Below are 14,350 nucleotides of genomic sequence, written 5' to 3'. Positions count from 1 at the left end.
GGAAGATGACAGACGGGTAAAGAGGGACCACAAACCCAGAGGCCAATCCAGCTATGCATGTCCAGATGTGAACCCCAGAAGCACCGTGACCAGAAGAGCAATGACCAAGAAGACCATGACCAAGAGCTACCTGGCCCAGTCCTGTCTCCTGGTCCCTGCATCTGGTGCAGTAGCCCACAAAACCACCACTTGTGCTCTGCTTCAGTGTTGCTGCACATCTTCAGCAGAAGGTTTTGTGGCACAGAACAGAGCAGCTAATCTGAAGCTGGGAGGCAAAGGGTCCTCTAGGGACCCCCAGACGACACCTAAGGGTGCACAACCCCTCCATCCACAAGAGCTACTGTATATAACAGATATACACTCGATTCCTTGGAAATCGTTCCCCTTCTTCCTCGAGAAACAAAGTGATTTTTTTTTTCCTCCCCTTGAAATTTCTTATGAGGAAGAAACATACCATGGAGACTTAAATGGGTGACAACTGCTGGTGCGCGGAGCTGCCAGGCGATGCCCTGGAACAGAGCCAGTTGCACTTAATTCCCTGAAAAAAAGGGGTTTTTTTTAGAAACACTTAGGTGTTGGCGATGTCCAGGTTAATTGTTTTTCTCTAGTCTGTTGGTTTTAAAGTGAAATCTTGGTTTGTGGTCATCACAGACTCCAACAGCCTCTTTTGTCTCCTTCTTTCCCAGTCTCTTTTCAATGCGCAGACCTCCGAACAGAGATGAATCACGGTAATTGGTAGGGTTTTTCTAAATTGAGGGCTCCAAGAGACCTGGGAAGTGGTGTCTGCAATGTCTAGCAGATGTACCCTTCCAGACTTCTTGTGTTACTATCGATTTTTTTCTTTTTTCTTTTTCATATAAACTTTATTTATTAGCACATTCTTCCACAACTCTAAAACAACAAGCCCTTTGGCAATGCGTGCCTGGCAGATGGCTTCAGAGCAATATTAGCATTTTAACAAAGCTACAAAACACACTTGAAAAGCGTACAGTTTCTCTGTTTCCTTCTGCCATTCGGAACCTCCTGGGGTGGGGAGAAACCACAGGTGGATTTGTTGTGAGCAACTAGTTCCATGTAGGTGGAGGCACTGGCGTACCAGAAACCCAGGTTAAAATCAAATACCACTTGCCTTCTCACCTTTGTCCCTTTTGTTTGCACAACAGCTCTCACAGCTTGCCCCAGTCCAGTCCCAGAGGAGCATTCCCAGGACAGGGCTGCAGTCCGTGACCCATTCCGCAGCATTTTCCTATTAGGAGGATCAGCTGACTGAGTACAGGAACCCTTGGCAGGCGCTCCCTGATTATCCCTTCTTTAATCACTTCCATTCATTCTAACCAAATTTTCCGACAGAGCTGGAAACAGCCATCAGTGACTGGTGAAAGAGAAGGGAGGAGAAGGAGGACAATGGAAATTTCCCCAAAGACATGCAAGTTACAATTAAGCTGTTAGCAACAAAAATACAGAGAGCAAAAGAAATTGTCCAGAACATATGCCACTGGAATTATATTAGTGTGCAGACCAAATTAGCCTGCAGAGTTACTCACAGCAAACTAAGCACATGGGGTATTAAACTGCCTGTGGTGAGATGGAGAGCAAGAGCCAATCTCCTAGGGGGACCCTGCAAGAGACGAGTAACTCCTACTCTTAGGTGGGGTATTAAACTGCCTGTGGTGAGATGGAGAGCAAGAGCCAATCTCCTAAGGGGACTCTGCAAGAGATGAGTAACTCCTACTCTTAGGAAGAACCAGAACCCCTCTGGGTGTGAGTGCTTGCAATTCCCATCGAATTTGGTCTCTTACAACATATCTTGCTGTGCCCAGGGTGGTGGAGGAACTATCCTGAGGAGAAACCCACCACCTCAGTCCCTTCCCTCTGCTACACACTGCATGGCCATAACCGGGAATGTCTCACAGCTCCCTGCCTGCACCCCTGCCAGTGCTGACCCAGCACCCACTGGGAGCAGGAGGGATGCTCTGTTCCCAGTTGCTCGGTCGATAGCACCAGGCAGCCGCAGACCTACCCATGGACCTGCTACTCACGGGGCGTGCGGCACGTTCCAGCTTCCTTTCTGCCAGCCTCCCCCAGAGGAGGAATTCAGCATCATCCCAAGAAATGCTGTGTTGTCCTGGACTCTAAAAGATGATCCTCCCAATTTTGGTTCAGTTTGACAGATGGTTCTTATTTGTGCTACCCCCAGCTGAGTGCTCCGATAACGGAATGAGAGGACCGATCCCCAGCCAAGAGCACTGGGACATGGCTTGCACATTCCAGCTAGAATTTTTGCTGGGCTCAGAGGCTTCAACTCAGGGAGGCAGGGAACTGGTTGTTAGCTCCTGGTTGAGTATTTCCACTGGTTTAGAATTTCCCTGTGTTTTGTACAGGTTCTGCATTCCTTTGGGCTGAAGCGTGTTCCCATTTACCCTGCTGCGAATGTGGCGTCTCCACTGATTCCAGTAATGCTATGCCAGGTCTGTGCTTGTGCAAGAGAAGAATTTGTTTTTTATTTCAGGAGTGCCTGGGCTCTTACACACTGTACAAATCAGAAAAAGTCCTTAATAGGTCCTTATGTTGAGAGAAGCTCATCCTCTTGTGGAAACCTGTTGGTGTTGACTTCCATCTTATCAAATCCATATAGAATCTGTATAAACATTTACCCACAGTGACTTTGAGGCCCCTGCCAAAGCTTGCCCCTGGAAGTGCAGGGATGAGGATATCAGCTCCGTGTTGTCCAGTTGGACAGACTGTAACAGCACTTCTTCACAAGGAGGAAACCCTTAGAAATTAGGACTCATTCCCTCCCTTGCAGCTGTATTGCTCTTCTCTTTTACTTCCACAAATCTGGCTCCAAGAAGCTGTCTTGTATCGTTCATCCTAAGAATATATCCTGCTATATATACCAGGTTCAAGGCAAATTGCCTGCCTGGCACTGACTGTCAGCACTTCCAATTCTTTCTGGGTCATTTTCTATCCTAGGAATTCACACTGCAAAAATTAAACGCTCCTGCAAATGTTGGTTCATTTTGCAAAGCACAGAGTAATGTTTTCAGCATGCCATTCTGGATATTTTTCATAGCTTTGAAGAGCTCTTCAAGACTTACCAGTTCTGGGTGGGTCATACAGGCGATGAAGAACTCTCAAGTTGATGTTTATAGCTAAGAACAGAGTTTGTCCTAAGGACAGTGAATCACTGCAAGGCAGGGCAGCACCCTTCAGCAACGGCTGATTCAAAAACCTTATAAGTCTTTTAACCAGACCAAGATCCAAAAGAAAAAAGAAAAAAAAAAAAAAAAGCGGGAGGAGAAAGGGAACATGAAATTCACGTGAGCAGGACTGGAAGGGACCTCAAGAATCTGTTTCTCAGCCTCAGGAGAAACCCAGTGCCACCCACAGCTATGTGTAATTACTGTTTTCAAACCCTCCTGGTGTTTCTAGGCAACTCCACCATCCTCCTAGTGCACTGAGACTATCCCAGGGCATGAGAGCTTGCTGTCACTGCAGTTGTGTGCATGAGCGTTCCAGCCTCTGCCCTCCCTCGTACAAACCAGCTACAATATTACAGTGGGTGCATCCACAGTATGGGCTGCAAATACCACTTTTGCCTAAAACTCAAGCCTACGTGCTCACAGCACTGCTCATTTACCAGGCCTCCATGCTATTTTCCAAGGGCTGCCCAGCAGTTAGATGCCTGATGTTTGCCTTGAAGCCTGACTCGACACCGGGAATGCTGGCAAGCACGGAGGTGGGCAGGCTGGTGAGGAAACCTGTATTGCTGTAGCAGCTGATCCCTGGGCTGCGGGCTCTGAAACCTTGCCCAGGTGAATAAAAGCTGGTCCTCAGGTCTGGCAAAGCCATTTAGGAGCAGTGTGAGCAGCTGATAATAAGTTAAGAGACAAGGGATAATAAATGAAATACTAAATACTGGTAACAAAGAATACCTTTGTGCGTTGTAGAAGCCACCTGGAAGGGTGAAAGGAGGCACACGAGCAGCATCAGGAGTCCTAACAAACCCCTTAGCCACCACCACAAGACAGGTGAAAGCCTGTAAAAGGTCTCACATCATTTGCTCAGCCACATGGTTCCCCCTCATGTACACTGCATGTGCCCAGGGGTCCAGCTGCATGTTGCCAGGCGGTGGGGTGCTGTGGCCTGTGCCTTCCCTTTGCCAGAACAGCTGCTTCCAGCCCTGGCGTGAAGGATTAAGTCACAACTAAGCACCCACTGAGACATAGCACCTTCCTAGTGATTTCATCAGCTTTGGATCTGGACCGTTCAGTGATGACAGAAAAGCCAAGAAGCACAAAGAAACACTGGACGTGACCAAAGTCTTGTTGGGTGGAAATATATTTTCGTGCCTTCTGAGGAACATCAATACCAGATTAGCACTGTGGCTTGGAATCACAGAGAAAATGTTGCAGGGAAATTCAATCCATACATAGTCAGACTTTTTAAAAAAGCAGTTTAAATACATTTCTTTCTGTCCTCCAGCACCTTGCTAAGCAGAGCTATGCTCTGAACTCCGTGCTGGGTCGGAGCTCACAGAACACAGCCCCGTCTGTGAGTGTGGAAGAGGCAGGCATCGCCTGGCAGCACCCCTTCCCCCGACATCCGTGGGCACAGTCCCTGCCTGGCACACCAGCCCTGCAGAAAGCAGGCGGGCACAGCTGCTCTCAGGATGTGATCCAAGGCTGAGGATATTAAGGATGTCTCTGTACTCTCTACAGGAAATTTAGGATCAAACCAGTTTCACATCAGAGCCCCGGCACTGGTTGCAATGCGTTGCTGTGCTCCCTGCCCCTGCCAGGACACCCCTGCGGTACTGCCCGACCTACGTGACACGAGGTCTGTCCTGCTACGGCCAGGAAGCGTGCTTCCATATAAATTCATTTCCCCTTTGTTATTAAAACTCTCTGTAAAGTACCAAATTAAATCAATTTTTATTTTATTGGGAAGGCTGTTGCCAATTATATCTTAATTTCTGCTGCAAATGCAGCAATGGGAACAGTTTGCTGCAATACTTGCACCATAGCTAGGTTTAAGAATACTTTCCTTGTAAAAGCAGTTGGATTAAACAACAGGTGAGCAAAAGGAACAACAGATGATATCAAATATCCATGCCCAGTCAGCAAACATTGCCTCCAGGCAAAACCTGTAGCACGACATCTGATACCTCCTTTTCACGAAACAGAACTTTCTTCTGGCTTATCTTCAGTCCTGTCCAAAAGACTTTCCGAAAGAAATAGGACTATTTCTCTCCTTTTCACTCTTCAAGATGAGACAGACAGCAGAGGTGTAGGGGGGAAACAGAGGGACATAACAAAGGGGAAGAATGGCAATGAACTCAGTGGGCAGTACGATTAATTGCAATTTATGTTTTAGGGAAGTTTCACTTCTCATGGGCTGAAGCACAACATGAGATGATCACACGCTCCTGACTCTTAAGTTGGCTTTTTATTAAGGAACTAGTTGAAAGAGGACTGCTTTATTACCTCTGTGGACCAGCCCAGCTTGCTGTTGCTTCTCCAAATTTCTCTCTCTCCTCTGTGTGTGTGTCTTTCCTACCATCTCCCAAGCACATCTGCAAGCACATCCATCGAAGGGAAAAACAGTTATCCTCCAGGATTCTGTCACCGTACAGATGCAAATGCATCACAACCTGCTGTCAAAGCACCTTAGGGAAGAGCACCGCTCAGAGCAAACCCACTCCTGTCACCCCAGGGAGACAATCACAACAGAAGCTGTCCCGGGCAGGTGAGGGCACATCTACCAGATGAGCTGCAGGACACAGGAAGGTCAGCAACATTTATTTAAAGTCTGGATCTTTAGTTTTAATGAAGGGTAAGCCAGAGACAGAAAATTCAGTGTTTCAGGGACCTTTTTGAGGGTGGTATTGGTAAACTCTCTATACAACAACCTGCAGGATCCTCCAGGAGGCCATACAGAGGCGTGTGTCACATTCATCATGTTTGATGTTGTTTTTGCTAGGAGACAACCAGCTAAATCCACTGCTGTGTCCCACAGCCAAGTGGGAATGGAGAAGTACTGCCTTCGCCACCCACTTCATCTGTCAGCTTCAGGGTATTTACAGAAAAGAAACAACTTCTTACTGCATCAAAGCATCAAAACATTAATATTATCATTGAAGCCTGGAGCTCCAGAATAGCCATTCTTTTATGGAAGGACAGAAGCCTCTAGCTTAAAGGAAAGAGGTTCAAACCAATTACTTGCTGCTCTTTTATTTCCCTTTTCAAGTCAGGCAGTCCACTACGCTCACGTAACAAACATGAGCAAATGCTAATGCCATTCTTGCTCTCCTGAATGGCATCAGAACAATTTAGTCAGCACTTTCACCCCACAAAATCCTACAGCAATAGAAAAGCCTTAAAATGCCAACTCTACATTCCTTCAAGCGCTCAGGTTCTGGGATGGAACAATCTTTTCATTCCTCTTTGGTACACAGAAACATTAAGCAACAGCTAGAACTGTAAAACAAAAAATACCAGCTCGGTTGCACCTGAAGTACTGTGGAGGTGGTTTGTTGAGGCTTTGGTGTAGTGCAGCTGCCAGGATGGGATAAATAGCAACGAAGACTGGCAGAATGACTCAGTTGAACACACACATGGAACCAGCCAAGTGGATATATTGCACTGCTGCCCATCTGTTCTGCACAGGGTTGCCTGCTTGCTGGCATCCAAAGCTAAGACTGTGATCACCACGAGGTAATGTGATGGCCAAAGCCCAAGCCAGCGGCCCTAGTCTCTCAAAACAAGAGGTCCAGCAACAATGCCATACTTACCTCTAGCTGTCCCCGCGTTCTTTTCTGGTTTGGTGGTTGGACTGAGCATCTGACTGTCCATGCCCTGGGTGTTTCCTGCCAATTCAATCCACTTTCAGCTGTAGCCACCGCTGGTTATTTCTCTGGGTGGGACCAGGGCTCTGCAGGCTACATAGACTAGGGGGAAAAAAAAATCAGTCCTCGGAGAGAAAACAGAAATTACATCTGAACTTACAGTGAAATGTGCTGTGACACAATAGGCACCACATGGCTGTTTCTGGTGCAGCCAGTGCTTTGAGAAAGAACAGAGAGAAACTCCCTCAGCAGACATTTGGCACGATCTTTATTTACATAACATTTGAAATGGTTGTATTTCGGAGACAGGGGAACAACAGCCAGTGGGAGCACACAGCTTGCAGTGATCAGTAGCACACAGACCCTACTAACTGAACACTACAGAGACCCACAGGGATTTCAAAGGACAGAATCACGTGCCAAGCTGCCATGCTTTTCCCTACCTACCGTACCTTCTCACATGCACCGTGCTTTTCACCCAGTTGCAATTCATGGCATGTCATATGGCAGAGGATCTGTGGTGTGACTTCAGAGACCACTGAAATCGAGAGGGAGATCAAGGTGACTTAGCTAAGCAGCAGTTCAGGCCCTGTGGGAGTTCTGCAGAACCACAGGAGGGAACACAGGTGGGATGCCCCTGCTCACAGGTTTCAGACATACAGCCCCTCTCTGGGGGCACGCGGCAGCTGCCCCACGCGTTACCCTGCTACTGCAGATCACACATCCAGCACAGCAGGCTCCCCAGGCACCATCTTGCTGCCATACTGCATTTTTACAAGGGCTAGTCAGTTTCTGTGGCCCATTTAGTCCTTGTTTCACACAGAGAATACCACACAGTGCCAGTGTTGAAATGGCTCTTGGGTCCTCCAGGTATCCAGCCTTGCTGGGGCACTGAAAGATTCATAGCATTCAGCAGTCAGTCCGACCCTTTCCAGTTCTCCACTTACCTAGATTTAGGGTTTATGCTGCAGTGTATTTATGACCCTCAGAAAACGAGACATGATACACTGTCCCCCACAGGCATAAGCTCTTAGACCAGATCTGGGAAAACCTGTAGTGCTCAGCAGCCACCATGGGTCCTCAGCTCCTCCTGCCAGAAATCCTTAAACTGACCCAAACCCTCAGCCAGATTTAGCCCCAGACAAAAAAGCCTGACCACAGCACAAAGGACAAGGAGCTATTTGCTGGTTAATAACCATCAGGCGTTACCAGACAAGCATATTTCAGATCAGTAGCTGGCAGGGAAGAGACCCAAAGATGACCCTTTGTTTCCACAGCCAACCCAGTGACCTGACTCAGGAACAATGAAAGGAGCATAAGCTCTGCTATAGGCTATGGGAAAGAGGGATTGCTAGTGGGGGGGAAATATCAGATGTGTAGGGAAGTGGTGGATCCCAAACATCAGAGGGAGTGACCTCCAGACACGTTCGCAAGAGGTTAGAAACACCGCCAGTCCAACGCTTGGGAAAACCACAGCTGCTTCCTCTTTGCTGGATGCTTCACCAAAGGCTGCCTTTCCCCAAGAGACCTCTTCAAGGCATGCAGCAAAGTCAGCAGCAGCCCCCCCCACCCCGTTTAACCCTGTACACGGGTACCCTGTGTCCCACACAAGGCAAAACATACTGTCCAGACTCAAAACAGTGCTGTGCTCTGACTGGAACAGGCACTGGGACAAGTCCCTCTTCTTTTCAGAGCTGAACACTGCCTTTACCATCAAGGACTTGTGTTTTCTTTCTTTCCCTCGGAGCGGGCAGAATGCTGCCCACTTACAGACAAGGCTGTAGGAGGCGGCTCATTATCAGATCTCCCTCTCACATCTAGGTACTACACAGCCCTCATCTGCAGAGACCTCAGGATGGTGATTCTGGGAGGTGATGCTGGGGAGGGACAGGGCAGAGAGAAGAGGGTGCTGGCTAGGGCAGGGCCTCTGGTGCTGGAACCTCACACCCAGGCCTTGACTTGAGTGTTCCACCCCTTGGCACAGCTGCACAGGCCTCCCTCCTCATACCAGCGCCATTTCACCCCCTTGTACACAGCCCTGCTGTATGGCTGGAAGCACATGCAGAGACGGAGACGCCGTGCCAGGCTGCAGTAGATAGCCATGGCCACCACAATGAGAGGGGACATGATGACGAAGCCAAGGATAATGAGGGCAGAAGAGCTGTTGTCATCCAAGATGCTTTTGCAGTAGCGGGCAGCTGAGTGCAGCACCTGTGGGAAGAGCAAGACAGAGCCCGTCACAGACCTGGTGATGGATAGGAGTGGTGACCAAAGTACCCTTGAGTTTTTAGCGCTTTTAACGAAAGACACCTCTCTCCCCTCTCTCCAAGCTGAGCTCAGAAATCTTCCGGCTACATGAAGTGACTGACAATACATTTCAGTCAAGCTTTCAATTACTCTAGCATCACTGAGACAAGGGCACCACACACTGACCCTGAAGCAGGAAACAGTAATTAAGTCATCAGAATAGCACAGCTTAGCATTTGATAGGCAGAAACCAAATAAAAAGGCCTCCTGCTGCTACATTCATCTGGGTGGCAAAACACACTGGAAATTACAACAAAGTAAATAAAATACAGCAAGATGTTAGATTCAGCAGACAGAGGTTGGTCATCCCATAGCTACCTGCTGGCTGGAGACTCTCCAGGCTCCTGCCCTGGAACAGACCCCTTTGTGTTCTGTCTGTACACACTGTACTCATTTCTTCCTCCTAGCATCTCTTTGCACGAGAAAAATCTGCCAGGAAAAGCCCATCCACCCCATGTTGCTGCAAAGCGTCCAGCACACTAACTGGTCCTTCCCAACCAGTATTTAAAGCCCTCCTTTCATCCTGGCAGCAGGAGATCCGAATCAAACCACTCAGTTCTGCATTAACAAATGCTACAGGCAACCTCCATGTCCCCTAGCTTCCTTTCTTTTTTCCATATTCTTTCAGCAGTGCAAGAAACACAACCCAAAATACTAAATAAAAATAATAATAACAATAAAAAAATCCATCTAATGGATTTGCAATGCAGAAATTGGCCTCTGGCTAGTAGGAAGGCATTGAAAAGCAGTAGCCCAAAAGACAAAAGACTGCTCTTGTGAAGCCATACTGCCACAATCCCTCTCCATGCCTATTAAAAGTCTGTATTAAAAGACTCTTTACAGCAACACACTTGTGTTCGCTTCTGATGTATCTGGCTGTACTTGAAAACCTTTTACATCCCCTCAGAGCCTACAGCTGGAGAGCACTGAGTGCAAAGGAGAACTTGAGGTTTTCCAAGGTGAGGGCTGAGCAGCGTGAAGCAGAAAGGGGTAATTCCAGGAGAGTGTCCTCGTACCTTTTCCCCATTTTGAGTCCAATTTGAAGTCCATGAGTTTCAAGGACTAGTTTCAGATCATAGAAAAAAATGATTTAAGGGTTTTACAGGCAATCTGCTATTAAACCTACCCTAAAAAGCCTCATGTCTGACAGAATCTGCATCCATGCTATGCTTGTGGGGACAGAACAGCCTTTTTACCAAGGCAGTGGCCTACACTGCACTTTCTCCCAAGGAGAATTTATTAGGTTATTTCTTGTAAAGACTTACTCTTCAATAAAACAGCAGTCATTCTACACACCTGCCTTTGTGTATGTGAAAATCCTAACAGCCATGGACAGTAAAAGGGAAGTGCTGCAGCCCACAATGAAGACGGGTTGCATGACTACTTGGGTAGATTAGGACCCCTCTGAGCCATTTTTGCTCTCTGTAGGCACTCCAGAGCCTCCCACGTTACCCTGCTGGACATCACACACTTTTGCATCCCATAGTAAAACACTTCCAGAAGGTGTGAGAGCCACAGTGAAAACTACCTGGCCCAGAAGCACATGATTTCTCCATGAATTACATTGCCCTCCAACCAGCAGCAGCACTTGCGTCTGTCCTGTTCAACAAAACAATTACCGTGGCAGATGTCTCCCTGTTCATTAGTTTGCAGGACCAAAAAAAAAAGCTTTTCAATAACAGCAGCTACAAGTTGTACAAGTTGACGTAATTTCAGGGCAATAAAAATCAAAGCCAAACTTCTGAGACCAGCAAATACATCAGCACCGAGAAAACAATAATAGCACAGTCCCTTTGTCAGGGAGCATTGAGACGAGGAGCTGTGGGCTGACAACTGGGGATGTCAGCTGAAAAATACAATGCAGTAGCTGTATGGGAAAGCTGCAGCACATCCCCCAGCCAAAGCTATACATGCTCGCAGTCAAGAGTATGTCTTATATGCTGTTGTGCCCCAGGGTGTAGAGGCCTCAAGCAAGCAAAGATTCCACCTACACAACAAGCACCTTTACCACACATCCTCAGAATAAATACCACTGGCACTAAAAGCTGCTAAAGAAGCCGTTCCCTCAGAGCTGAGTAAGAGTTACACGTGGGGAAAAGTGATTTTACACTTCAGGTAGGCAGAGAGGGTACCTCCTCCTTCAGTGGAGTGAGACCTCCACAACTATATCCATCACAGCTCCACAGAAGCCAGCAGAGCCTTACTGGGTTAAACTGGGCAAATGGCTACATGGTTGGATCCTTCCCTGCCACCCATGCTAGGCTCTGCTCACTCCGAGATCCCAAGGATTTGAGTGATTCGATAGGATGCACAGTTTCCATTAAAAGGAAGGGGGAAAGCTTTCATCTTTCACTGTTCCTCAGTTAAATACATTAGTCTGAGAATATTTAAATAATCTTCCCTTCAGTTCAGATTTCACGGAATGGGGAGACCAATAGCATCTGTATTTTGAGACAATTCTCCCTGCGGGGAGATGGTACTACAGTGTGGGGGGGGGTTTCCCCACAAAGTAGGAAGTAAAAAAGCTCTTCTAACTTAGGATAACCAGCAAGAACAGTCATATTGAGCGAGTCTAACAGTTACCGCCTGTGAGGAAAACAGGAGAACTGCTTTTTCACATCCACACTTAAGTGGTTCCAAAAATATTTATAGACATATACCAAGAAGAAATTTAAGTAATGAAATCCAGAGGGCAGCAAGCAACTGGAACAGACACACACACACAGAGCCCTTACAGCAACTCTGTCAAGCCAGGGAGTGTATTCATCCGACCTGTCAGATCTGCTTGCTATTTTCATGGGAATACAACTTTATTGCCCAATCAAACTTCCATTTCCCACAATACTGGAAGAAGGGAGGGGTAAAAACATACCTTGCTCATTCCTGCCAGCATTCAGCACTCACAAGGTTGGCATCTCATACAAGCTTGTTGTAAAATGCTGTAGATTTCTCTCTGATCACTTTATACTTCACTTTATCAAGCTCAGCGCACAGGGGATCAGGACCGAAGGGTCCCATCCTATCTGAGCCCCTGAGGAGCTGGGCAGTCACAGGCAGCTCCTGTCAATGTTCTCCCTGCCTCTGTAGTGAGAAACTCTCTGTGCTAACCTACTGACACTGAATGTATGGGTGCCAACCAACTACTTTAAGACAATTAGTCCAGAAACCATCAAGCCTTTACTTTTCTCGACAAATGCAGACGCCAACCTTGCTCATAGCTGTGTCACAGGCGCCAAGCAGGAGGGACGGCTCCCCTGTGCAACCAAGAGCCTGCAGGTCAGCATGAACCACCATAAACCTGTTCTTGTCAGCCCAGTCTATAGACATACCTCCCTTATGAAAAATAAAAAAACCTATAGGCGTACACACTCATTATGAAAACAAAGCCAAATCTTGGGGGAGTCTAACCTTGCCTTTACAGCCACCGGTCCCCATGGGCTAACATAAAGCCCTTACAGATGGCCCTGCCTTAGAGGTGGCTGTTAGCAGCCAAATGGAGCAAAGCTTACTTACCTGAGAGTGGCATTGGAAGCCAAAGTAAACCACCACAATGGTAGGAAGCAGCACAATGGTGAAGATTACAAACATCAGGAGCAAATTCATGAAAAAGACCAAAGAGTTCATGGTGCCTACCACCAGGGTCCATGCCAAGCAGCACCAGACACTCCGTGGCTCCCTGGGAAGTAACTGGTCATCCATGTCATATGGCGGGAGGTTGGAAATCATCTGAGACTTCTCTGAGAGGTTTTCTGCTTCAAAGTCCTCGGTGTCCTGGCTAGACATTCTTCAAGAAGATTGCTAAACAACCCACACTCTTATCCAAAATGGTTTCTTTGCTTTTGGCAACAGACCTGGGAAGTAATTTCCAGAGGCTTTTCGTGCCTCGTCAATGCATGGACAAGAACACTCAACCAGAAATCATAACGGAGCAAGGAAGAAAAGGCCCCCTGCTTTTCCCAGGACCCAGCCAACAGAGGTTGTTTCCTTTCAGAATGTTTTCCAGTAGTGTCCCAACCTCAGTTTCAAAGTAGATGTGGTTGCTGGAAGTTTGGCAATAACTGTTATTCTGCTTTTGAATCCACAGTACTACTGAATTTGTTGTTATTCTTCCTACAATTATGATCCCAAGAGGAGGTCTCAAACAGTTGCTGTCTTAGCTTTGATAATGCTGCTTGGTTCCAGAAAGTGCCTAGCTTTAGTATCCTCCTCCACCTTTGAGCACTGCTGTTTGCTAAGAATGTCAGGCTTAGGCACTTTCAGACAGTTCCTTGGCTTCAAATCATCTTCCCATGCTCTTCAACTTGTACCCAAGTAAATATTCCTGCTCAACTCTCATCCAAATGAAGTGACCAGTGAAGATGACAAACAGCAGCTGCTTCTCCACTGTCTGCCTTGCTGGAGTCCTTGCCCACACCTTGTAGACCTGGAAACAAAGGCTGGAGCAGTGCGTGGTTTCACTGGCGCTCGGCTGCCTGCAGTCACAGACACTCGAATACAAGCCGTGTCTTCCCTTCCGAGCTGGCTTTCAGGGCTTTGCGACACTGCTCTGTTTACAGAGTCGATTCTGAAGCTGCTCTCTGCGCTAGCCAATCCTTCACAGCTGTCTCACTACTGCTTTAGCACACAGCGCCCGAGAGCCACGCTCAAACCACACGTTCCCAGGTCAAGATGGTCCCTTTTCAATTTTAATTATTCTGACTCCGATTAATTTTCTACCGTTTCTCTCTAGATTAAAAAAAACTTAGAGAAATCTTCTGTTCTCTGTGGCCATTGCTTATTTTTTGCAGAACATGTTGATATTCTCCCAGTGAAGGCACAGCAATTATCCATTATTTTTCCTGCCTTGTATGAGCAATGCTGCTTAAGAATTCCAGTGGCATCTGCACATTTATGTAGCCTTTTAGACACATTCATACACTCATGATCCTTAAAGGTAGAAAACTTCCTTAACACCAGAGGAAACTGAAGGTCCTACCAGAAGGCACAGCTCATCTATGGCACAAGCCAGGGAAAGAATCCAGGAGTCCTGCCTTCCATTCGATGCTATTTCTCACAGAAAATTCTACCCTGGAAGAAAGGTTATCAGAAAAATGAGGTTCACACAATGCTAAATATAAAATGATTTTAAGATATAGATGAGTGCAGGCTTGTCTTCATTAAATTCTTTTGCTACAAATGGTACATTTGGGGGGCCTG

The 14,350-nt window shown here is 47.1% G+C and overlaps 1 protein-coding gene across 1 annotated transcript; it reads right to left on the bottom strand.

Annotated features, from left to right (window-relative positions):
- Positions 1-7,098: 7,098 nt before the first annotated feature.
- TMEM88B (transmembrane protein 88B) lies at positions 7,099-13,774 on the bottom strand. Its single transcript, XM_040588836.1, has 2 exons — positions 12,668-13,774; positions 7,099-9,058 (listed from the first exon to the last, which is right to left on the bottom strand). Exons 1-2 carry the CDS (start codon positions 12,935-12,937, stop codon positions 8,789-8,791), a joined length of 540 nt encoding a protein of 179 aa, XP_040444770.1. The 5' UTR covers positions 12,938-13,774; the 3' UTR covers positions 7,099-8,788.
- Positions 13,775-14,350: the final 576 nt, after the last annotated feature.

The sequence above is a fragment of the Falco naumanni genome, chromosome 3, assembly GCF_017639655.2.
Source record: "Falco naumanni isolate bFalNau1 chromosome 3, bFalNau1.pat, whole genome shotgun sequence".
In the NCBI taxonomy this organism is placed as follows: Eukaryota; Metazoa; Chordata; class Aves; order Falconiformes; family Falconidae; genus Falco; species Falco naumanni.
The sequence above is the reverse complement of the archived record's forward strand: the minus strand, read 5'-3'. Positions and strand labels throughout refer to the sequence as shown.

What these genes read in the sequence shown, in the direction of transcription:
- TMEM88B (XM_040588836.1), bottom strand. Translation starts at nt 12,937, where the DNA reads ATGTCTAGCCAGGACACCGAGGACTTTGAAGCAGAAAACCTCTCAGAG. An exon ending in GCTTCCAATGCCACTCTCAG is followed by an intron (nt 9,059 to 12,667) that starts GTAAGTAAGCTT and finishes CTCTTCCCACAG; the next exon opens with GTGCTGCACTCAGCTGCCCG.